Source organism: Condylura cristata, unplaced genomic scaffold (genome assembly GCF_000260355.1).
Source record: "Condylura cristata isolate star-nosed mole 26May11 unplaced genomic scaffold, ConCri1.0 scaffold00036, whole genome shotgun sequence".
In the NCBI taxonomy this organism is placed as follows: Eukaryota; Metazoa; Chordata; class Mammalia; order Eulipotyphla; family Talpidae; genus Condylura; species Condylura cristata.
Genome location: NW_004567137.1, coordinates 6,442,700 through 6,468,173, shown reverse-complemented (window position 1 = coordinate 6,468,173; position 25,474 = coordinate 6,442,700). Strand labels below are relative to the sequence as shown.

Genomic DNA, 25,474 nt, shown 5'->3' with positions numbered 1-25,474 from the left:
AGGAAAATGAGAAGTTGGCTTAATGTTTTAAGAAGAGAGGGTGACTATCAATTTTCAAGTCTGATGCTATTGAATTAGCAGCCTATTTTTAGTTCAGTTTATTTTGATCAAAGTGATACAAATATAGCATGATAAATACAGAAGGGTATAGAATGAAAATCCATGATCTCTAGTTCTGCTTCATATTACCTCCCACCTGTCCAGTCTCACACTTCCAGGAAGATTGTATAATAGATAATACTGTTATATGTCTGTCATGGTTATGTGATCAAATAATAACGAATTGTCAGTAGTAGAAATACCTTTTGACTTTGAAATGTGAATTTTACTGAGAGGTTAGCTGATTTATACATTTACCTTTCCCTTTCCAAGCTTGAAATAGATATTTCAGATTAATTTGCCTACAAGAACTGGGGTACAAGCCAGACGTGCAAGGGGTGAGAGGATTCACTAGAGACAGAGTGGGGAACAGAACAGGTGGCTCTAGTGAAATAAATACACTGCTGAGGGTAGCAGGTGGCCTGTTGGGAAAGGTCTGCCACACTGTGTGGGTCACCTCACTGGCCGGGGATTGAACATGTGCTTAGTGGCTGTGGATAGCTTCATAGTGCTGCACTTTAACCCACTGCACCACTAGGGAGGGTCCCTCTTCCTTTCCTTTTTCTCTTACTTAAAGATTTATTTATGCATACAAGAACGGGGGTGTAGGCCAGATGTGGGGGTGTGAAAGGATTCACACCAGACAGTGGGGAGCAGAGCAAGAGGTTCTACTGAAATACACTGCTGAGGGTCACAGCAGGTGAGACAGAAGTGGTCTGCTGGGCCATGTGGGTCATCTCCCTGGCCAGGAATTGAACTCATGCTGCAGTGGCTGGTGATTACTTTATAGCATTGAGACTTTATCTCTGTGCTACCAGGGAAGTCCTGTATTTCACTTCTTTTATGTAATGTTGCAAGTTTAAAATGTACTTAAACCTCAACTTGTCAAACCTTTTGTGTCTTGGATTCCCTATATATAAAGGGGAGATGAGTCTAAAACATTTGGAATAGTGCTTAGTAAACGTTAGTATTATTACCTCCCCAAATTTATAGTGATGTATTTTTTCTTTTCCATCCTACATTTTAACTGTTGCTCAGTTTCTTTTTAATCATGTTAAAATTCATAGTTTATTCCATTTTTTCAGAATAACTGGCCTATTGTTTTAGTTCAAGTGTGTGTACAATTAAGCTGAACAAATTTATTTAGAATAGATTTTAATCCTTAGTCAAATTAGAAAAATGTCATTAATACAAACACAAGGTATAACTCTTCTTTTAAAACTAAAAGGTTCCTAAGTGATATCCCAAGCTCTCAGATTCTTCAGGAAGAGATGACTTGGATGAAGGAGAGTCTGTCCAACCTGGGCTCACCTGTTGTGCTTTGCCATAATGACCTATTGTGTAAGAATATCATCTACAATGAGAAACAAGGTAGGTATTTGACTTTACCAGTAAGTAAAGTTGATTTATTTTCTGTTCTTAATGGTTCTTTGATTTTTGTATCAATAAGTTTAATTCAAATGGAATATTAAAAACATGCATGATGTCTTTTAAGGTTTTCTTTTGGGTTATAAAGTGATGGTAACTGCTAAATGAGGAATATATTCTATATATCTATTTAAAATGTTTTTTAGTTTGGTTTCGTAGGAGCAGTTTGTTGTTCCTGTTTGTGTTTTAAATGAAAACTAATAAAGTGACTATAAATTTAACTGTAAAATCTTTCTGGTAATTCATGGTTTGAAAATGTACATGCTTGTAATGCGGGTTATTGACAAAACTGACATTTCACTGCTTCATAAACAAATTTTCTCAATCTTGGGGAAGACAACAGTATTAGAAACTGAATTATTTGTTTATTATGCTATGTTAGATACTCTGATGTTAAGGAGAGAGCCCAGATGGAGGAAATGTTACTTGTAGTTGCTGAAATTTATATTTATATTACTACTAGATTAGTAATCAAGAAGCTCTGATAATAGTGTTAATGTTTTTTGAGGTAGACTAATATTTTCCATGATTTTTTTTGTGATTGTTTATATCTTGCTGTATTCACATTTTCATATTTAAGTAATACTTGGTTGTATTATATTATTGGATAAAGTGGTTTGGGGTTTGGTTGCTAAATAGTAGATGCCCTTCAGTACTAAATTTAAATTTGAAACTATAATTTTGGCTGAAGGATTAGCATTAATTCAAAAGTCTGTTTGAAACTATGAAAGTATTGCATTTTATAGGAAACCAGTGATTAATTATAGTTGGAAGGTTTTGAGTTATGAAAGTGTGCTGTTGTGAAGATACTAAAAGCAAAGAATTCTAATTAATTGACTATAATTATATCATTTATGATCCTTCTTTGATTTTAAGTTGTGACTATACTAGTGCAAATGTTGTTGATATTTGTAACTACCTTAACTTGAAAACAAAACAAAGAACACTGTCAAGAGTGGTAGAATGAAACATTCAAAACACATTTGAGTACCTTTTACATTTGATAGCTTAATGTGGATAAGAGATTTTATTTTTAAAAAATATAATGGTATGCCTTTTTTTTGAATGTCTTAAATCTTGGAATCATTTTAAAAAATTAATACTTGACAGTGTCCTTTCATTTTTTATTTTTCTGTTGTGTATAATTATCACTATATATATTTATATATACTTTATTATATACTAGTAACCAAATCTCAATGCCATTTCTGAGACAAGAGTATTAGTTATGCACTAAAGCGATGCATTAGCTTTTAATAATATTTTCAGTGCAATACCTGATAAAACATTTATATAATAGAATTTCAAGTGAGGGGCTTCATCTTACGTTTGAAGTGGACACTCAGCTTTATTTTTAACTGCAAGTTAATCAAAGAGAATCTGTTGTTTCCTTTGAAATATAATTTTAATTTCCATATTTTTATTTTCTAAGTTTTTTTTGCATATTCATTTCACAGAACAAACTTGTTTATAAAACTCAAAAGGGACCAAAAAAATCAGATTACTTTGTTTTAGGTATTAAAAAGAAATATATTTTTACTTTTTTATCTAAAATTAATCAGTGATATGAAAACTTCATATTTTCAAATAAAATCATTATGCTTCAATTTGGCTTTAAGAGTTCAAGGTTGTCTTTAGTTTGGTTTATCAAATGTTACTTCAGTCATACTTTCATATCATATTTTTCTTTCCTATACAGAAGAACAAATTTCAGTTATGTAATTATTTTGATTCTTTTTTTAAGGTTTGCCCTCTTTCATAAAATCTATTATGTACCATTTGTTCTTTTCTTGTCTTTGTGGTTATGTTTATGTGTTATAGTGATGTTCTCTTTTTGTTTTCCCTAAACAGTGGTTTTATTGTGTACTTTAGGGCTTCTAGTTTGAACCCTGTGACATCTATTAAAAGTGACCTCTTATGTGATTGAGTTGATATATAAGCATGAAGAAATGTGGTTAGAATGCTGTTTGTAAAAAATCTAAAACCCACGAAAGTTGTTCTGTTGATTATTCGCCCATTCTATTTTAAATTAAAGGAGTTAATGGTTTTCAAGAAATATATATAACTATATGACAGACTTGTCTTTTTTTTATATGAAAAAGATACTGTGTCTCCTACTTAAAAAAAATTCTATAAATTTAGCAAGCAAAACATAGTATGTTTGAAACTGACATTAGTACTTTACTAATGGTAACAATCTTGAGAAGGATAATTCACATTAGAAATATGGACTGCAGAGTCCTTTACCTTCTTAACTGGTTAGTTACCTTGTTAATAGCATCTAAAAGCCAAGTTATATCTTGGGGAATTAAAATAATTTTTGCATATAAATATGATTAAGTTTCATATTATATACACAAATGTTTGACTTTTACTACTTTTTAAGTTATTCTTGTGATTTGATTTCAGGGTTTCACCTTTTTATAGCAATCTATGAGATATAAATCTATAAAACTATGATACGGCTTTGACACCATCAAGCTTAATATCTCCAGTATACATGTCAGATTTGTAATTTCTCAGAAGTTCAGATTTAAAGTTTATGACAGTGTGTATATACTGGATCATCTTGAGGTCTCCACATGTGATTTTCAACCACAGTAACTTAGATTTTATATATCGTAACTATATTAAACATCTTTAACTCTTGAAAGCATATATACTGAAGTCTGTTTACAAACAGAGAAGTCAGAGCATAGTTTCTGGGTTCAGATCCCCACTTAATCACATATGGAAGTTAAGTGGTGTTAGACAGGCCATTTTATCTCTGTATTAAATTGTTTATTTTAGCATCTTGACTATTAGCGCAATAATCGTCTAGGATTCTGGTGGCAGGGTGGAAGGCAAGTTCATGGTCCCATGCAAGACCAAGTGAGCAAGAATTTTTCTCAGTGAGTTTAGGAATCTGTATGTTTAACAGATTTATATTGTTGATAATGTAGAACTTTAGTTTGCTTTATTTGTAACTGACAGGTAATATCTACTTAAGATTGTCCTAACAAGAATTTAAACAATGCATTTAAAGTGTACAGGACTAGGAACTTAGCAGTTTATAATTGCACCTATTATACCATGATAGGGATTGGCAAACTTTTTCTCTAAGGGACTTGATGGTCATATTAAAGACTCTATCACATATATATTCCCTATTGTAAATATTCAACACTTTGTTGTAGCATAAACACAGCCACAGGTAATTTATAAATTAATGTATGTGTATTCTATTAAAACTTTATTTATAAAAGCAGACAATAGGCTGGATTTGTCCTGAGGTTACATGGTTTGCCAACACCTGTGTTATGTGTATAGGATGCATTTTTTTCCAGTTACCTAATTCAGAGGGTAATTGTTAGAAGTGTCCTATAACTAGAAAAATCATGGTTCATAGTTATAGCAGTTCAGTGTGTATTTAAATGCAGCTTAACATACTCTTGAAGTTTAAAAATGTATTGATGTATATGTGTGTATGGATTACGTGTGTGTGCGCATATATATATATATACACATATGCATATATATATGCGCACGCGCACACACACACACACACACACACGAAGATTATGAATTCCCTGTAGGTTACAGGCATTTTCACCTGTGACAGCTACATGAACTGGTAGGCATTGCAGGAAGAAATACTGCTTCTACCTGTTCTCACCATGTCAATTGACAGGACTCAGGAATATGGCAGAAGAGTGAACTTCCTTTCTGAAGTTGATGGTAGCTGTCAAGATTTTTGAAAAGTTAGTCAGTGCCAGGAATTAGGTGGTTGGTAAAGAGTGGCCCATTCCTTGCCTTCAGTGAAATGACATCTTAAAAAGGTAAGAAAAGAATGTTAAATAATGTGATAGAATTTATTACATAATAAGGAAACCAAAGATATGCTTTTGTTCCAGAACTGTAAGATAAGACTTACCAATCATCTTTTAATAATTAATAAAGAATATATACTAAGTAGAACAAATTGTATTACTGCTTACTGACTGACTTCAAATTTAGTATTTTAATTTCAACTAATTCTTTGACTGCTTATATAATAGAAGTAATTGCTAAAGCTTTGAGTTTGTTGTCTTATGTCTTGATGCTGTCAGAATGTTTATTAGTGACTGTTTTGTTTCTTTTCCTTGCCCCCATTTCTTCATGAAGTTTCATATAGAGATCTAAGATATAATATTAAATTTCAGTAATACATTTTCTGTCAGCATAATTCAAGAACTGATTAGGAAAATATATGTGAGTGGTTTTTAAGAATGTTTTTTCTGGGAATTCAAATTTAATTGGCTTTAAGTTTTACCCACTCTGTTATTCATGAAAAGACATTATTGAAAATGTGGTTTTACTGATATTTTCATTATTTAAGAGTCTTTGGTTTTTCTTTAAAATGTAAGAAAATACAAGTTTTTGTATTTGGTAACTTGTATTTTCCAGGGTGTTAGCATGAAGGATAATCTAAAAAATATCTCTGAGTTAGTTAATAAACTCTTAACTAACTCTTAAATTGTACTGTAAAAACCTAAATTGCTAGGAAGAGTTACTTAAAATAGTGTTTTTTTGTTTGTTTGTTTTTAATTCATGCATTAAGTCCTACTCTGTGTTCATATTTGTGGATATGAATGTCAGAAATGCCACTTTTTTCTTAAGCATTTCATGCCCCCTCCCACGCCAAACGTATGTGTTATCATTGTGTGTCCACAGAAACTCCATTTATTCTGCCAGCATTTGAAGACTTGTTCTATGGCAGGGATTTCTCTGTGGACTACATGATGAGAGATAAAGGGACCTCTTACCTCTCTAGAAAGCCATATGCCATATAGTGGAGGAGAAAGATTTCCAATTAGATGTTTGCCTAGAATGATGAGTACTGTGGTGAAGGTGGATGCTGAGAGAAGGATGAACAGAGCAAAATTTTTTTCTAAATAAGAGAAAGCATTTGCTAACATTAGTGTAGTCATGGATACATTTTCTGCCTGTTCTTTCTGCCTTAACACTACAAAACCAGCAGAGTGAATTGGAGAGATATATAGGTTCTCCTACTGGTTATATTGCTTTTTAATTTTTTATCCCTTTCTCAACAACAACAAAATAAAGGAATCCAAACAAAAGTGTCATGTAAATTGTATAGCCTTAGTTACAGTAAAACAATAATAAAAAATTATTAATAAAATACTTAATTCAAAGACTATTTTCAGCTCAGATTTGAATAATTTTTTAAGTCAATGAAATGTGGATTTCATTGTTGTGAAGGTATGCAAGAAATATAGTAATAAAAATTAGCTTTTGAAAATTCAAGTTATAGTCTTATTCATTAATTTTATGATTTAGCCATATGTCAGTGTGCTAATTACGTAAAGATTAATAATATAGAGTCTTAGCTCTTAAAGCAGTGTTTCTTCTACTTTTCAGAGGTCAGTGATCCCCTGAGGATCTGAGAAATTAAGAGTACTTTACTTAGGAAATTTTAGGAAGTATTCTCACTATCTTTCAACTTATGAAACCCTAGTTAGAAACTCATGTCTGAAAGAATTAACGAGATAGTGATGTTTATGTGAACTATTATTAATAGCAGGTAATGTGGTCGTCCCTCCAAATGTGAATTTTAGAAATCAGAAGGTCAATTAGAAATAAAGAAGGTCCATATACTTTCTGTTTGTAGGAAAACAATTGCAGTAATTTGATTTTTCTGGCACCTGATTAAGAGTAGGCCTCTAATTATACTTTGTTGCAGAAGATTAAATTTAAGGTTGAGTTCCACTTTGTTTGCAATAGTTTGACAAAGAATAGTTAATGCAGATTTTTTTTTAATTTTTTCCTTTTAAGCTTTGTGTCTTGTAAAATGTGAGTTTGCCAAATTTTCTTCATCTGCTACAGATTAGGTATGCCATTGTTGCTGCCATGTGGCGGCGCACCCCGTGCTTCTTAAACGCACTGACTGGAGGTTTATCGCATCACTTGTTCACATGCACGGAGCCTGGTAACAGCCTCATCTGTATCTTGTTAGCTTCATTTTCTTGTTTTTTTTTTTTTTTAAATTTCATTATTTATAAACTCAACATAGCATTTAAAGATAAAGGCTAGTTTTAATGAATTAATGCTACTACAAAAGCCTTGCTAAAATTTTTATACTGAAACAGATTTTAACTTTTGTTAAAATAACCTATGCTTTATTTAAATTGTATTTATTATGCAAGCAGGCATGTTTTACCTGCCATTTTAACTATATTTGCCAAATTCTAAATATAATTTTGAAAACTGGAATTGAAACTTTTGTTTATGTGGCAAAAGTACACTTCAGGACTGGGCTGTGTATTTTTATTGGCATGTAACAGTTAATATGAGCTCTACAAGAATTTGTGCTTAAAGAGCTATAGCAATCAACAGCTACAATTTTTCAAATAATAAAGTTATTTGGTTGGCTCAGTTGTGCAGTTTGGTAAGTCGTCTTGAATCCTGAATTCTTAAAGGACAGGTGAATAGCTGTATCCCACATTATCATGCTTATTATTAGTCTCTTATTTCTTGACAGTTGTATTTTGAGACATCTTGATCTTTTAAAACTATCTTTTCTCCTCCTAAAAGTAATTCGTATTGTAAAGAATTTTTAAAATATAAGGCTATATTCCTTATAGAAAAATATAAGGCAAAAAGGGCACTTGTCTATCACCTGTAATGAAACCAGTTGAAACATTTTTAGTTTATTTCTATTCATCTTTTCTCCCTTCCCCATATATTATATATGTGTGTGTATATATATATATTTTCACCCTCTGAGAATATGCTAAATTGGATCACTACATTTATTATTTTGTGTCTTTTTTCATATAACATAATTTCCCTAGTCATTAAATACTATTTGGGAATGAAATCTTGTTTTCATGACTGCAAAGTATTTTGTCATGAGGTGGTCTTCACCTTCATTTGGAATAGTACCTAGAAAAAATATTTTATTTAAAACATGTTCTGACTTCCCATTCTGCACTTTAATAAAGTAATTTGTTAAACTATGTCTTGTCTCCCACTCTACAGCTCACTAATGTGATTTGGGGTTAACTTTAGACTTTCTGTGGGATAGATTTTTGTGAATTTAAGCATATGATACTTGTGGTGTGGTGGTTGAATTGTGATTTATTATAGTCAGCAATACTGTAAAAACCTTACATTTATTATTATATCAGCATGCATAAAGGTTGATAACTGGGTTTTGATGATTTTCATTTTACTCTAGACTTGAGTATTTTTATAAGAGTTTAGAATAACTTTTAAGTGAAAGTACATTTAAAGTTTTTTTGTTTTTATGTAAAATACTCCATTTACCATCACATCATCACACTTGTTACATAATTGCATTTTTTCCTGAGTTTGAATATGACTTATATCCATCCCCAAATTAAACATGTAATCTATATCAAGACTTTATAGTCCAAAAGCTTTTTTATTTGGGAAATGCCATGTGTATAGGCCAGGAGTTTGTTTTTTTTTCATCTCAGCTTCATGTTTAAAACATGATGTAATTAAGCATATGCTATGATGCATTTTCTCAATATAGGCAGCTTAGAAGCTATTCTTGCAGCCATCTCTGCTCTGTATCCATTTTATGCTTGCCTCTGTAAGCCTTTGAGTTTGTGATCCCTGGTGTTGACAGTGACCCACTTAAAAATTTTAAAAAACATTTCTAACTGTTTCATCTTTCTTTCTCTTGTCTCTTTTTAAAGAAATAGGAGCTCTGTCTCTGTGGATCCAAATGCACTGTAATACTCAGTACTCAAAAATGAAGAGTTCCTAACAGTAGCATGTCCCTTGAACAGCATTATCTTCAGATAATTGTACTGAAATATGCATATATATTGAACAGTAATTTAGAATAGCTTATATAAAAAAATTAAAGAGATTTAAAAAATTAAATCTCTTTAAAGATAAAACCACCACCCATGCGCTGCTTAGGTCTGCTGTTAGAAACTTTAGTTGTGTAGTATGCCAGGGAAGTATAGACTCTTAAGGGTTTTATTAAATTGATCGGCAGATATTGTTATAGGTAACTGTAAAGTTTACAAAATTAAAGGCTTTCAAAGTTTGCATTTGATTTCCATATGTAGATTAGTTTATCAGTTTTTTGTTGGAATATCACAAATTAATTTTTTTGTTAAAGTTGCTTAGATTGTTAACAATTTACAAGGGTGAGTTTTCATTTCTAATTAAGCTTGAATTTTTAAGTAACTGATGCCCCCATGTGGTGAAAAACATTTTATTTTTGTTTGAAGTTGGAGAATGACTATTTTTTTGACTTTTGTCTAATATAGTTGACATTAGTGTTCACAAAGAAGCTGTTGACCAAGATAAATAATTTGAATTTTGTAAAGCTCATTGCCATAAAATTCACAGCCTTACCCTGCATTGTCTCAGAAGTGCATGTAACCAAGCACGTACAATGAGACGAAATATTGGAAGCTATTTAATTACAAATAGCATAGGGATTTTCTACTCTTATATATGATTTCTTATGTCTTTGTTTTTGTGTCTCACATAGGTGATGTACAGTTCATTGATTATGAATATTCTGGCTACAACTACCTGGCATATGATATTGGAAATCATTTCAATGAATTTGCAGGTAAAACCTAGAGGCGGAATAACATATATGACTGAAATACCTTTAGAATAGCTTTTTTTTCTGTAAAGAAGACCAAGGTTTTTAAAAAAAAGTTCTGTAGGGAGAAGAGGAGGTGACTTCATTCTTAATTTTCTTAAGGAGAATAAGAGAGGAATAATGATTATAGTTTCTTTTACGACCTTGACATAGTACTAGATGCCTTATAAATTTTGCTTCATATTTTCCCCTGTAACTACAATGTAAATTAGGTCATATTTCCACTTTGCAGGGGAGGTAAGTAGCTCACAGAGGACCCAGAAGACTACAGAGAACTAAGCTTTGAAACTGTTGTTATTTAAAAGCTTTTGCGTTTCCATTGCATAACTTGGGCTTTGAGTTAAATTAAATAAACTTAAGATTCCCCTATTCTCCCTTTGGCTATTAATAATTAGCCAAATTATTATAATTAGCCAAATAATAATAAAAGCTGGTTATTTTTGTCCTTGAAAATGAATCTAATATCAATTATGAATGTTTTAGTTTGATTTAATGTAAGCAGAATTAAAGCAAAAATATGTCTTGATTATATTTAGAAACATGAAATGCCCTAAAGATTAGGAAATTCTCCTGGATGATTTATATCTGATAGGAATTTTTCATTGCTGAATTTGTATTTGTATACACTCTGTGATTACCAGATGGGGGGGAAGTCAGAAAATTTTTAATTTATGTATTTCCAGTTATTTGCCTTTACCCAAATTTATCATATACATACCATGTCCCCGTATATGTGCTGCACAGCTTCTCACATATTTCTAGCAAGGGAAAGCAGCTAAACATATAATGAGTATTACTTTATTAATAATCTGGATGGTTACTGCTTTGAGTGTGAAAGAGGAAGAAGCGCCAGTGATCTAATTTGATTTTGTGGAGAAAAAAATTGAGCTAAAACTTGAAAGTTAGGTAGAATTTAGATGTGCAGATTGATTGAAGAGAAGGAAGGGCATTGCAGGAAGGGGTAAGAACACTTCAAGGTGAGTATACTTCTTTTTATAGGGTATAAAATTTATGTAAGACAGAGGTTTTAACACCAGCGGCATAGGCTTGATCAACTTTTGAAGAACCCTGAGTGGTAGGCAAAAGAGTATGAACTTTATACTTTGGGTATAAGAGTTTTCAAGCTGCAGATCATTAAGTCAAGTTTATTGGGGAATTGTTTTAAAGCAAGGAATGGCAAATAAAGAAAATACCAGAATTGAAAGGTGTAGTGAGGATAAAGATTGCTTTGTGAAATTTAGTGTCAATTGTGTGTGTGAGATTTATATATAAAATACACTGCTTTAAAATAAACTGCTTGTCATTGAATAGTATCAGAAAAACTTTAGAGCCACAGTTCTAAGAAATGCTCTCTACCTAGCTTGTCAAACACCTGGATGCTTGTTAAAAGGAAGATTTGAAACTTCTGAGGGTGATGGCTCAAGCTTCACATTTTAGTTGAAGCAATGAGAATTGATTATGGTGATTAGTAGTACTTTAGAGTAGTTTTTAAGTTGGAATACATTATGATTGTTTTATTAGTTTAATAAATGTCATTTACTTAACCAGTATTTCAGCCAAAACATAGTAGGTGGTGTTAAGCTGTGGTAAAGTCTGCATTTTTCCCATTTAGGTGTGAGTGATGTAGACTACAGTCTCTATCCAGATAGAGAGCTCCAGGGTCAGTGGCTGCGTTCTTACCTTGAAGCTTACAAAGAATATAAGGGCTTTGGGACTGAAGTTTCTGAAAAGGAGGTAGAGGTACTCTTCATTCAAGTCAACCAGTTTGCATTGGTAAGTTTGTAGTAAATCTTTAATTTTAAAAGTTTCCAAATTTTCATCATCTTTTAAAAGTTTCCCTTTTTGAATTTTGTGAATTTTTTAAGCTAATGAAAGAAGATGATTATTTATAATTCCCCTCTTATAGTACTTTTGTGTACAAAGATTTTGCTTCATTGCCTATTCCACCCCTAGTCTCCACAATAGTGATGAACACATGGTGGGTGTTCAGTAACTATTTAATGAATGGATTCTAATTCAAGTTAGGATCATTTTGTGAGGCAGTTGTTTTTAGTATCTGTTGTCTTTACATTAAGAAAAACATAATAAAGGATAGATTTACTGGAAATGAGATTTTCCACAAGACTTAATCACCAAATCTTAATGTTAGCCTGATAAAAATACATCGAAAGAATCACTAGAATTATGTTTTCATGACCACACAGTATTTTGTCTTTTTTGTTTTCTTTTTAAAGATTTGTTTATTTATGCATATAAGAGTAGGGAGCAGCACAGGTGGGGGAGCAGCAGGTGAGACAGGAGAGGTCTTACCTGGACACGTGGGTTAGTTCCCTGGCCTGGGATCGAACTTACTTTGCAGTGGCTGCTGATTGCTTCATAATTCTGAGAATTAGCCTCTTGCACCACCAGGGAGGCCCAGTATTTTGTCTTTTTAACCTTCTTTTGATAGTTATTTTCAGTGTGTCTTACCTTTCAGTACTTCATTAATATTATTTTTAAGATCTACTCCTTACTCTAGGTTTATTAAGTTCTTAAAATTCATTGAGCTTCTTAAGAATAAGCTTTTAGCTAAGTATGAGTGCAATGTTGAAATTACTTTATTTCTTTTTAATTTTAATTCTATGATTCTGTACAGTAGACAGGGTTAATATTTGCTATACAGTCCTTACAGACAGACTCTATTTGTAACTTGTGGCTATACTTTTTCCAGAGTCTTTTTTTTTGTTTAAGATTTGTTTCTTCATGCATACAGAATTGGGGTACAGGCCAGAGGTTCAGGTGCCATGAGAGGCTTCACCAGAGACAGAGTGGGGAGCAGAACAGGCAGATCCATGAAGTGCACTGCTGAGGGGAACAGCGGGTGAGACAGGAGAAGTCTGCTATTTGTTGTGGGTCACCTCCCCTGATGGGGATGGGGATCCGTGCTAAAGCTGCTGTGGCTAGCTTCACAGCACTGTGCTTTAATCTGTGTGCCATCAAGGAGGGGGGCCGCTTTTTCCATAGTCTTAAGAGCATTATTTTCCCAGAGCCATTCAGAACACCTCAGGTAGGAGGGTATGCTAAAATGTGACTTTACCTGCTGTTCTGATACCTATTTTCAGTATAGCTGTTGGTTATTTTAGTGGCATGCTCTCCAGCTGATCCTAGGATGCCTGCTGTTTCTATTTATTCTTAAGCATAATCTTTAAGCAGAGAATGTAGGTATTTTTCCCCCATGAGGTCATTAATAAAGTTCAGAATCAACCTACTGCTTCTCTTTAGCCAACGCCTGCTTTTATGTGAGGAATATTATGGTGGTTCTAATTTGTGGCTTTTCCATATACTCATTTAAGAAGTTAAATTATTTTCAAGGATTGAATTGATTAGTTTCTACATAATGCCCACATAGCTTATAAATTCTTAGTCCACAATCCCATTATTTACTCTTTAAGAGCTAACTTGAGCTCTCGTAAATTTTTGTTGTTTAACACCTTTGTTGTGGGATATGTACATGGTGGTGACAAAGTGCATTCCTTCGGAGTACTTAACAGTTTAGGAGTGCAAATAAAGTGTACAAAATAAATTTGTAATGAAATTCAACACCTGTCCTATTTAATTTTTCTATCAAATTAGAAATAGGGGAGAATTTATTAACCTGATCTCTAAAAGATATTTAACTTAATTAAAAAGGAATTTATCTGATGGCATACATTGAGTAAAAGGCCTTACAGAAGAAGCATAAACATAAAACTTGAGGTAACTTTTTCCTCACTTAGGTATGTCCCTCAGAATTTGCAAATTCATTTTTGAATTATGTCTAAATGATAATTTTTCATACTTTTAAGATTCTGATACTATTCCATCAGAAACTATTTACATCAAACTAGCTTGGACTTGAATTCCTTTTATTTAATTCTGTTCATGCTGTTTGTGTTTGTCCTTTTTCTTCTGAGGTATAGGTTACTTTCTTACATCAGCAGTTATTGTTGTCTTCGGAAGTAAGGATGTAGTAAACTTAGCTGAATTCTCATACATGGCTCACTGAGTCCTAGTTACTAAGATTATCAACACTCCTTTTGATGTACCATCTTTTTAAGATGTTTTATAGTTTTGTTTTGTTTTTTTAAATCTAACCAGTTTACCTGGCATTTTTCTGTTAATGACTTCAAGTTGAATTTCTCCTGTTTTGAGCTCCAGATCCATTCTGACTCATTAGTCCATTCTGTCCTAACAGTTTTTGATCACATTATGTCCAAGCTTGAATTTTATTTTGTGCATCCTGCCAGCTATCACATAATTTATTCTTTATCCTGTTGTATTAACTTAATTAAAAAATCTGTTGGCGTATTTTGAAACCAGAATTTCCTGTGTTCCTCTTCATTCTCATGTTTATTTCCTATTTTTAAATTCTCTTAACTCCTGGCTCCTAAAATTTTTTGATTCCAACCTCTTCTCCTTAATTTTATGATTCTTATGTTAAGGCCTTAATCTCTTACCTTTTGTGGTCTCTGCTGCCAAATTTTTAGTCTTTAGTTCATACCATACATTTTAAAAATGATCTTTGTGATAACTAGAATCTAATTCATGGATCTGATTGTGTCACTTTCTTACTTTATGGCTCCCTGTGACCTACAGAATGAAATGCAAATGACAGTATAAATTCTGTCTTACTCCTCACTTCAAATCCAGCAGATCGCAGTGCTTTCTGTGCGCTCCACGTGTCAAGTCTGTTTTGCAGAGGTTACTCCGTTATGCCTAGTAGCACCTTTTTCTCCACATCCTCTGGTAGTTCCTCCTCTTGTGCATATGTCTTAAATACAGGGTTTTTTTTTGTGGAACTTCATTGATCACTTGTATGAAGAAGACAGTACATACATATATTATCAAGGTGCACTAGTGAATAGTCTCTTATCTTTTAACACAAAAAATATGTTAATTATTAAAAGATATAACGGGATTTAGTGGCGTAGCCCAGAATTGAACTCCCAAAACTCCTAATTCAGTACACTATTGTGGTTTACTTGCAATTTTTCTTTTAAATACCCAAAGACCTACAGATTGTTGTCACTGTAGTGAGTTCACCACAACCAAAAACCTTACCTCAAAGATATTTTTCCTAGATATAACATTTCTAGTTATAGTATTGCTTGGGAAATAAAGTTTTATTAATGTATTCATATCTCAAAACATTATCATGTGTAACTGAAAATAAATTATAATGTGCAGACATACAGTTCTTTTACAGCTCCTAATTATATATATACATCTTTCTCTCTTCAAGTCTTAAGACCCATTTTCCTTTATATAAGAAAGTCCTGTTACAGCATTGGCTCCATAAAAATTGTTTTCAGAGATTTGTCACTGCTAGAGCATTCTTTACCTTTATTAAGATTTGGATTTTCCTTTTTGTCTATATTTTTGCACTAAGAAACAGGATGTTGATAATGTGTGGGAAAGCTTGTTAGCAATTATAATTATTCAAAATATAACAATCAACATTTATCAGTGTTGATGCTGAACTCTGCCTACACAAAACAGGTTTCAGGAATTGCTCTACTTTATAAAGCAGTTAGCATTTATTAATTCTTTTGGTGTGATCTGTGGTCATATTTAGATAATAACTAATTTCACTTACATTAAGTGCACGTGACTTTTCAGATATATCTATTTTTAAGATTTATTTTATTATTTATGCGTACAAAAACTGGGGTATAGGCCAGAGGTGTGGGGGGTTGGGACGTGAGAGGATTCACCAGAGACAGAGTGGAGAGCAGAACAGGTGTATCTACTGAATACACTGCTGAGGGGAATAGCAGTCAAGGACACAGGAGAGGTCTGCTGCTGGATATGGTCAGCTTGCTGGCTGGAATCAAACTCAAGCCCTAGAGGCTGGCAATAGCTTGATAGCACTGAGACTTTAACTCCTGCACCACAGGGAGGCCCTCTTCAGATATTTTTTATTAAGAAAGTATCCAAGGGGCCCTCCTTTGTGGCGCAGCGGGTTAAAGCACAGCACTAAGAAGCTTAAGCCACTTCTGTATGAGTTCGATTCCCGCCTGCCCCGGAGGTGACCACATGGCGCGGCAGACCTCTCCTGACCTGCCCGCTGCAGTGTACTTCGTAGATCTGCCTGTTCTGCTCCCCGCTCTGTCTCTGGTGAATCCTCTCACCCTCCGCATTTCTGGCCTGTACCCCAGTTCTATATGAATAAATAAATAAATCTTAAAAAAAAAAAGCATCCAAATATAGTGTATGGAGTTAATGAAAAGGGAAAAAATATGTACAATTTGATATTTATTTTAAAAATAAATGCGTTATCAGGGTGCAGCACTGCACTGCAAGCTAGCCACAGCCTTTCATTGCAAGTTCAATTCCAGGCCCCAGGGGTGATCACAAGGCACAACTGGCCTCTCCTCACCTGCCCACTGCTCCCCTAAGCAGTGTACTAGGTCAGTTGGCCTGTTCTGCTCCTATTCTGTCTCTTGGGAATCCTCTTACTGCCTCTACACCTCTGGCCTGTACCCCAGTTCTGTATGCGTAAATAAATAAATCTTTAAAAAAAAAAGTGTTAATCGGGCCCTCCCTGGGCAGCGGGTTAGAGCACTGCACTGAGAAACTGAAGCCACTTCCGCATGAGTTCGATCGGCGACCACATGGTGCGGCAGACCTCTCCTGACCCGCCCGCTGCTCTCCTTAGCAGTGTACTTCGTCCATCTGCCTGTTCTGCTCCCCACTCTGTCTCTGGTGAATCTTCTCACCCTCCGCAACTCTGGCCTGTACCCCAGTTCTGTACGAATAAATAAATCTTTAAAAAAAAAAAGTGTTAATCATAATTCTTGTTTTTTCTTCCTTTCTTAGGCTTCTCATTTCTTTTGGGGATTGTGGGCTTTGATTCAAGCCAAATACTCCACTATTGATTTTGATTTCCTTGGGTAAGTATAATTTTACCTTGTTATGTCTGTCTTTACTTTCTTTGGATTAAGATTTATAACTCATAGGGGACATTGAAGTTATTATTTTCAGTCAAATATTACAAAAATTGCATACATTTACTAATTGGTCTGTGAAGAAACTTGGCATAATCTTTTAAATGCTCGTAAGTGTTAGAAAATTGTCCAGTAGGTGGTGCAATAAACTAAAAATATGCCCTTTGAAACCATAAAATGTAAAAAATTCATCTTAGGTGGTGAGTGGAAATAGGATTAAGTGTTTTAGCTTTGACTAATTCTTTTGTTATTCTCTTTCTCACTAGGTATGCAATTGTCCGTTTTAACCAATACTTTAAAATGAAGCCTGAGGTTACTGCATTAAAAGTGCCTGAGTAAAGAAGAGATTTAATTATTCTCAAGTAGCTGAACAATGCTTGTAAATCTTTTCTTAAGAAATCCAAAAAGCCAATATTTGTTAAAATTCTGTTACTTAATTTGGTTATCTTGCTTTACGAATTATGCCTCTACACAATCTATTTTTTAAATAGACTGAATGATGTCAAGAATATACCTACTGCTATCAGTATGTGGTGGATTAGAAATTTGTTAAATCTACAAAAAGGTATAAGGATGTCAGTTTAATTGTTTCTTTGATAATTTAATCTGTTATATGTGAATTATTTATTATAAATTTAACATGTTCTTGTGGTGAATGATTCATCTGTTTCATCAGTTTGTTGAGTGTAAACAATGAGAATGTTGCAGAGAAAGTTTGTTCCACTTTAATAAGAATAATTTTAGTAAATTCTAGATACAGTGTAACCTTTTTATTTTCATGCACTGTAAGTAAAATGAATCATTTACTCTTGAAATGCCAGGCACTGGTATAGATAACTTAGGATGTTCATAGAAAAATACCTGTTTAGGAGGGTGAAATACATTCACCATTTATGCTAGTGGTACATCTTTTTGAACTGAGTATTGAAAAGTTTCTTTTTAGGGAATATATCTTAGAATTAAAATCCCCCTCCCTACATAGTCTGGTATATAAATATTAATATTTACCATATAATCCTCGAATAGATATGATTTTATGTTACCAACAGTTGCATTAAATAATGTTTTCATATACTAAATATGGTCATTTAAGTTACTAGCTTGATTTTAAATTTTCATGACATCAGATTGTTCCTAACTAAAAATTTTGTTTTGTTTATTGAGATTTTCCATGTTTCACTTGGTATTAAGTGGTAGCTAGTAGATATATTGTTAGGTTTTGAAGCAAAGGTGTTTATGATACTTGGGAACAAGAGAATGTCATTTAGACGAATTCTTGACCTCTCCAGATTCATTCCTTTCATTTTGGTTTCATGCTTTAGTTAGGTTCCATATCTTTAGAATGGTATCAGCTGATTACTTGACACGTAGTTTCAGATAAATATGTTGATGTGGTTAAAAGAAATAAGGAACATGTAGGGCATTGATCTTGTACATTTAAAATTTGATGTAAAAAATGTGAATTAAGCAGAAATACTCATGGTAGGAGAGCTTCTGTTTTGATTTCTCTTGATTTTGCTTTACCTTGAATTCTAATTTTATTTAGGTGTGAGAGTGTGGCAATTATATGGAAGGGAGTTTAGATCTTTGGGATAGATAAGTAGGCTTCAAATTTTGAAGACTGCTGTGTGGACCTGAGCAGTCATGGTTAACTTAGAAAATTAGTCTGACAAGCTTTGCACTTTGGTCACATAAGTGCCCACGTACAAAGTTGGCTTAATGGATCTGCATATTCTGAATATGCAACTACAAATTTATCCTCTGAAACTTTCTGGGAGCCTGATGTATTATTCCAAATGACTTAATAATTCTCAAATAAGTGCTTTAAAATACTTGGATTATATCAAGATGTTTAAAGCTAATAAAGTAGGTAGAAACACTTAAAGGCCATTTTAAATGGTAAATTCTAGTTACATAAATAGAATATTAAAATTTGTCTGTATCTGTAAGTGTTAGGCTAAGACTGGGATTTGTGTTCTACCTCCCCAGTGTTACAGATGCTCACTTCTGTCTTTATAAACCATAGTACTGTAGAGCGGTAGGGTTTTACATTATTGCCTAACTGAATGGAACCAATTAAACAATTATAACTTTTATATAGTGTTAGCGTGAACTTGAAAAACTGTTCTTAGTGGAATTTTTGTCTGTGGTTGGGAAATTTTCTTAGAGTGATGAAGAAATGTAGTATTCGTTTTCCTTTTTTTTTTTTTTTTGGGGGGGGGGGGCTTTCTGACTTCTAAAGTGAAACAGTATATGTCCTGGAGAACTAGAGGAGAAAAGATCATTTTTCTACTTTACTCCATATTCTTTCAACTATTTTGAATAGCAATTCACTGAGCCATTGCTGGTAGACTGCTTGCTGCTAGCTGTGATACTATTGTAAGCGTTCCAGAGAGATTAGAAAGATTCAGGTAGAGGGGCGTGTGAAAGGGAATAAAAGCTTTCTGTGTAGCCCTAGGAGTGTGCAGTAGATCTTGGGAACAAAATAAGAAATTTAAGATATTTCTCCCACTCTTTGGCTAGAAGTTGGAGGCTGTGCAGGTTTTGGGATCATGCTGCAAGCCATTAGGATTCAAAGTTGTTTCCTTTTAATTGACCATTTAAGGAATTCTGAAGGAAAAACATCCCTCTAAAATTGTGCTGTGGCTTGCTGTCTGTCTCCTTTTTATGTTAAGCTAAGGAACTTGAATGCCTTACCTAATAACTCAGCTGGTTGGAACTCACTTTGTAAATATAAAAATGGTTGTCAAAGAAGTGGCATTCATGTGTGCTCACTGTTAGTCAATAGACCATAGTGGCCTGGATGCTTTAACAAGCAAAATCCCACAACTTTTTTTCTCACTATTCCTTACTACTTCTATGATCTTACCTGCCAGTAATTTGACTTAATCCCCCTCTTATCCCACGCTATCACCATTTTCTGGAAATCAAAGAGATGTGGTAGTAATTTATATTGTTCACATGATCATTTGAGATCATTATGAGCACAAAACTCATCAACTAGGTCTGCCTGGAATGTATATAAAGTAGTGTAAATAAAAATTTGTAATTAGTGTGAATTGTATCTTGCATATGAGATCGTGTTTTGTTTTGCATTATGTTCCCTTTTGTAGAACTTTTTTGGTAATAACCTGATCCAGCCCTTTGGTTTTAGACTGGAAATAGCCAACATACCTGGCTGCACAGTGGGATAACAAGAGGAACTGGAAATAGGGCTTATCTGGTTTTGTTAATGTCACTACTTATTTATTTAGCCTCTCAGTGCCTAATATGACTTTTCTTCATTCTTTAGTTGGTCATTAGTTTTTTGAAGTTACTTCCTGCAAGCAGTAAATTAATACACTGTTAGAGCTCTGTTTCTTCAGTCATTGTTCCCAGCTAAAGCAGATGAGAAATACAATGATCATAAACTTCTGAAATATTATTATTTGCTGTTTTCAAGGTTGTTAAACCATTTTCTATAAAATAATCCTTGGAATTTTATAAATCTCAATGTGAATCTAAGTCTCATATTCACAAAAAATATGAAAAGTAATAGCTTTTAGCTTATACTTAGATATGCTTCAGCATATCTCAGTTGGTTTCTCTAATGTTGTTCACTATGGGATTGTAAAAAGACAAAAAGCATAAGTAATCTTTTAATGACTGGTATTTCCATTTTTACGGAATTAAAAATATTTACTTTAACTTCATAAATGTTAAAGCTTTCAAATTTAAAGAAAAAAGTTCTCCCTGAAACATTCAACTCATTAAATACCTCCACTTTTACAATTATAGACTTTTTTTACATTACACAGAACCTGCTGTACCGTTTTTAATTCTTTCATAATGAGAATACTGTCAGTTTGAATTTCTGCTTTAAATTGCTTTTAATAAGCATTTTATATTGCATTCCAAAGTGATATAGGCTTAAGCTCTTTATTAATCACTCATTCAGTTGATAGACAAAGTCAACAGTGCTTTATGCTAGGAGGAGAGTTTGATATTGGCAGCAACTTGAACTACTTTACACAAAAGGCAAGTGGTTGTAATTATTACACATAAAGGATAGTACAAGAATGTGGTAAAGCCGCTTTATTTCAAAATTGATTTGCTTTGATTTTTTCTTGAGATTTTACGATGGCTTCTGAAAAGTTAGTTAACATATTAAGGCAATCTTTTTAAAAAGAAAGATGTTATATTGAGCCATCTTTTTATTTTTTTTCCTCAACATACCACTTGTGTGATTAGTTTTGTCTTGGGTTTGATGTCTTTGAACAGGAAAGTGTATCAGTTACTTTAAATAAATTTTCCCATCTTTGAAACTTAGTCTGTTAAGTGTGTTGCTCTAAAAGAAAACACTTGAGTTTGCATTAGTAGAAAATTGGAATTACATAATGAATTAGATTTTCCTGAGCACAGTTCTTACCTAAAAATTTTCATTTCTGGATCATAATTTGAAATGCACAGAAAATTTCAACTACTTGAATGGGAAAAAAATGATATTGCTTATAGAAAATACCTTTTTGTATTTGCTGCATCTTAAACTCAAGATTTTAGGTAGGTTTCTGTTCTGAAAACTTTTTTTCCTATACTGAATGCACTTACTATGCTACTGATGTTATCAAATAACAGGTTAAAGTAAAATTTGTGTTCACTATGAATTCTGTAGCATAACAAGTTATGAAAAACTTGATCTGTAAAAACGCTTAGTCCCTAAACATAGACATTTTTATTTACATTTTATCCATTAATGACATAGTATCATTAATCATCGTAACAAAACTTTTAGTAGGTATTTATAGCAAAACATTACATACTGGATTGGACTTAGCTGACTGATTTAAATTATTCTATTAAATTTCAAAACTCTTAATAAAGGAACTTGAATAAAGGAACTCAAAATACATTTTGAGACCCAGTGACATCCACATAAACTTGTAATGATCTGGAAAAGAACCCCCAACAGTGTTGGAGGAAATCAGAACATTTACTTGCCATGATTGTGGTGTTCTGTTACTTCCATTTATGTAGTGACACACTGAAATTTTAATTGTCTAATAATCTGAGGAAATTTCCTTTTACTTAACTTTAAAATTACTATTAATTGGTGGAATCCACAAAGGGAACTTTAACTGTACTGTACTTAGGAGCCTTTGTACAGCTGGCAAGTTTCTATGATACGAAGTATTTGCATTTCACAATATATTATTAATATAAGGAAGAAGACATGGCATTGCTCCATGTTCTTAAACAATTTTGTTGTTCAGTTTCAGAAGAAAAAAGCAAAATGAGTATTTGTCATTGCGTTAACTGTATGTTGAATTGGAAAATTGTGGCATAAAGCTTAAATTTGTGTTTATCAAATGTGAAAGAGTATTATGCTGCTCTTGTATATACTGTAAGTGCTACACATTGTCTCAGCACTGAAAATGTATTGATACCTCTCAAATGAATGCAACTTTGATGTAGGTGTTTTGATATGCCTCAGAAAGTATCTGAGTGTCTGAGAACTTGTTAATCTGTTTGGTAATGAAGATACTTCCTGTTTTTTTTTTTGTTGCATATTTTCATGTTTAAAATAATTTCTACATTTTTACTACTGTTAATTTAAGTAAAAATTGTTTAGTGGGTAAAATGGGGTTGCCAGTGAAGAAAATTAAAAACAGCCTCATTCATGTAACTGCTTAAGTAAAAATACATTTTTGCTTATATGTTCATAAATTTAACGATGCTGTTTATATTTCTGTTTAAATATGTGATGTTTAGGCTGTATTTTCTGTTTAATAAGGCCTTTCACCATTGATTAAATGAAGGAATGTATCTTTTTGAAGAGATTTATATTCTGTAAATAAAAATTGGCTGTAACAATAAAGTCAGGTTCTAACTGCAGTGTACTCATGAATCTTGTTACTTCAGCTCATTTTGTGTAGTTTTTCTTTTGTAGAAAAATAAAACTTTCAAAGTGACTGCACAATTATAGATACCTTACATAATTATAAATGCCTTACAGAGTAGCAATGAGTAACAGGACTTATTTATGTCTGAATAGCTAGGAAATGGCTCTGATCAGGCAAATAAAATAAAAAGATGGTATTTGATCTTGAGAGAGAAGCCTGGGAAAGGACTACCCCAACTTTGGAAAGATTACTTTTGGAGAAGGTGATCTTCACTCTGGTTTTTTTTTTTTTTTTTGTTATATTCTCATGTGTGCTTTGTAAATTATTTAGATGAGCCCAAGTTAAAGTAGATGGCTTTGTTAACTGATAATGGTTTCCTGGAGGTGACCCAAATTGAGTGGCTTTAGCATCACAGCAGCTTTTCAAGCCTCACTCAGACTATTAAAAATGTTGTGTCGCAAGCAGAAAAGCTATTTTTCTCTATGGATGAGTTTCAACCAAAATTTTGAATTGTTTTTCTTATAATGTTGCCTATGTGGCAGGCAAACCCTAACAAGCATTAATGTATCAGAACTTTAGTTTTTAAAGTGGTCGTCGATAATTATGTAGGCAATGATCTGGGTTTTTCTGAAGGTTTGGCATTTGTATTAGACTGTCTCCTCTGTCCCACTTAATTCAACCTAAATGTAATAAAAGAGGAATCAGCCTAAAACTATTCTTTGACATCAAGTACTTTTACTGTGTATATTCAACACAAAATCATGAATCAAAATTTTAGCCCTCTAGCTGGTTTTCTAAACTATTGTGAATCTTAATAGCCAAAAATTAGTCTCTTATAAAAATACTATGTAGTAATCAGTTGGTTAAAGATTGCCATTTTAATTTCACATTTTAAGAATATAGCTCGAATTGTTCTCTTCTCCCCTCCCCCTCAAGTTTTGTAACACTTGGGGGGGGAAATGTAAAATTTCATTGTGCTGCTTGCAAGTTTTTTTTTTTCTTCACATGGAAGCAGAAGGCTGTGTAGGTGCCTGGTAAATGGCTGTTTTGGTGACATCCTTAATAAGAACTTAAAGTAATTCTGTTAAAAAAAATTTCTGATTTCCAGCTTTGAAACATTAAAAACAAAACAAAACAAAAAAACAGGAAAATGTAACCAATTGACCACGTTTGCCAGTGAGCTTCTTCCCTTGGTTGGAGGAGCACATTATCTTTGCCACCTGATACTGTATTGACAACATCAGCTCTCTTCTTTTGCCAAAAAAAAAAAAAGCCAAGCAGCAGTTAATTGTTAATTAACGATACCAGTGTTTGTAAAGGTTGAGTGGAGTTTAGTTTCTGTTCCTTGTCAACTCACCATATCTGGATGCAGCCAGAAACTTAAAAGAGTCCTGTTGGAAGACCCCAGTTGGGTGGCAAGAACTCCCAGTCAGTGACTCTGAGTTGTAGGCTTCATTTACTCGTGGTTAGAATGATCAGCTTCAAGAATAATATCTATCATCTATCTACAATGCTTGCTTGAATTCCCACCACCAGTTCACGCATACACCATCACCATAGTCCCGTGTGCTCTTCCTGTCTTAGCTCTGGGCTCTCCTTTCCTCTCTCTAGAGAACGTCTCTAATTGTAGTTGTCTTTTTATTGTTTGGTTTTGTTGTGTTTTTTATTTTTATTATTCCCACCCCCCCTCCTTGGTCCATCATTTGGTTCCCCTATATTCCTCCTATCAGTAAAACCATCTTGATATTTTTCTTTTTCAAAATTCTTATGAGCTGAGTCTCTTTTAGTTCTAAAGTGCTAGACAATAGTAACCATACACTTGAAAAGATTTCATATAAAATTTGAGTCGGCTTTTATTGTCGCTCTCAGCACACCACTTTTCCTTTGTTGTCCTATCCTCCCTATTCACAACTCCTCAAAACACTCATAGCTGTACTTCCTGAACAGCTACATCTCATCTGAACAGTAATTTCCACAGGGAGGTACTTTGAGGATTCACACTGAGTTTTCTTTTTTCTTAAAAGATTTATTTATGCATAGGGAACTGAGATACAGGCCAGAGGTACTGGGGCAGTGAGGATTCACCAGATACAGCCGGGGAGCGAAATACACTGCTGAGGGGAGCAGTGGGTGAGACAAGGGGTCTGCCATGCCATGTAGGTTAGCCCCTGGTGGGGATCTAACTTAGCGCCGAAGGTGCTGCGTCTAGCTTCGTAGTGCTGCACTTTAACCCGCTGCAACACCAGGGAGGGCCCAGGGCCCCTTACTGTACTTTTCCTAGTCTTTTATATCGGAACTATTCCAAAGTAGGGGCCATTGTCCTCTAGTTTTTGTATGCTGTTATGGACTAGTATGTTATCTCCAGAATTCATAGTCCTGTCCCCCACTATGGCTATATCGATTTGGAGATATCCCCTCCAAGGAAAGATTCAAGGTTAAATGAATTCATAAAGATGAGACCTTGA

The 25,474-nt window shown here is 33.5% G+C and overlaps 1 protein-coding gene across 2 annotated transcripts in view; it reads left to right on the top strand.

Moving 5' to 3' along the window:
- ETNK1 (ethanolamine kinase 1) overlaps positions 1 to 23,001 on the top strand; it is a 40,534-nt gene extending 17,533 nt beyond the window's left edge. The window contains exons 4-9 of one of the 2 annotated variants that reach the window (XM_012732877.1): positions 1,328 to 1,470; positions 7,342 to 7,359; positions 10,046 to 10,129; positions 11,778 to 11,938; positions 17,003 to 17,076; positions 17,397 to 23,001. In XM_012732877.1, the coding sequence (XP_012588331.1) occupies positions 1,328 to 1,470; positions 7,342 to 7,359; positions 10,046 to 10,129; positions 11,778 to 11,938; positions 17,003 to 17,076; positions 17,397 to 17,469 (553 nt within the window). In that variant the 3' untranslated portion in view covers positions 17,470 to 23,001. The remainder of the gene's footprint in view (positions 1 to 1,327; positions 1,471 to 7,341; positions 7,360 to 10,045; positions 10,130 to 11,777; positions 11,939 to 17,002; positions 17,077 to 17,396) is intronic. The other variant, XM_004693213.2, reaches the window with a different exon arrangement.
- Positions 23,002 to 25,474: the final 2,473 nt, after the last annotated feature.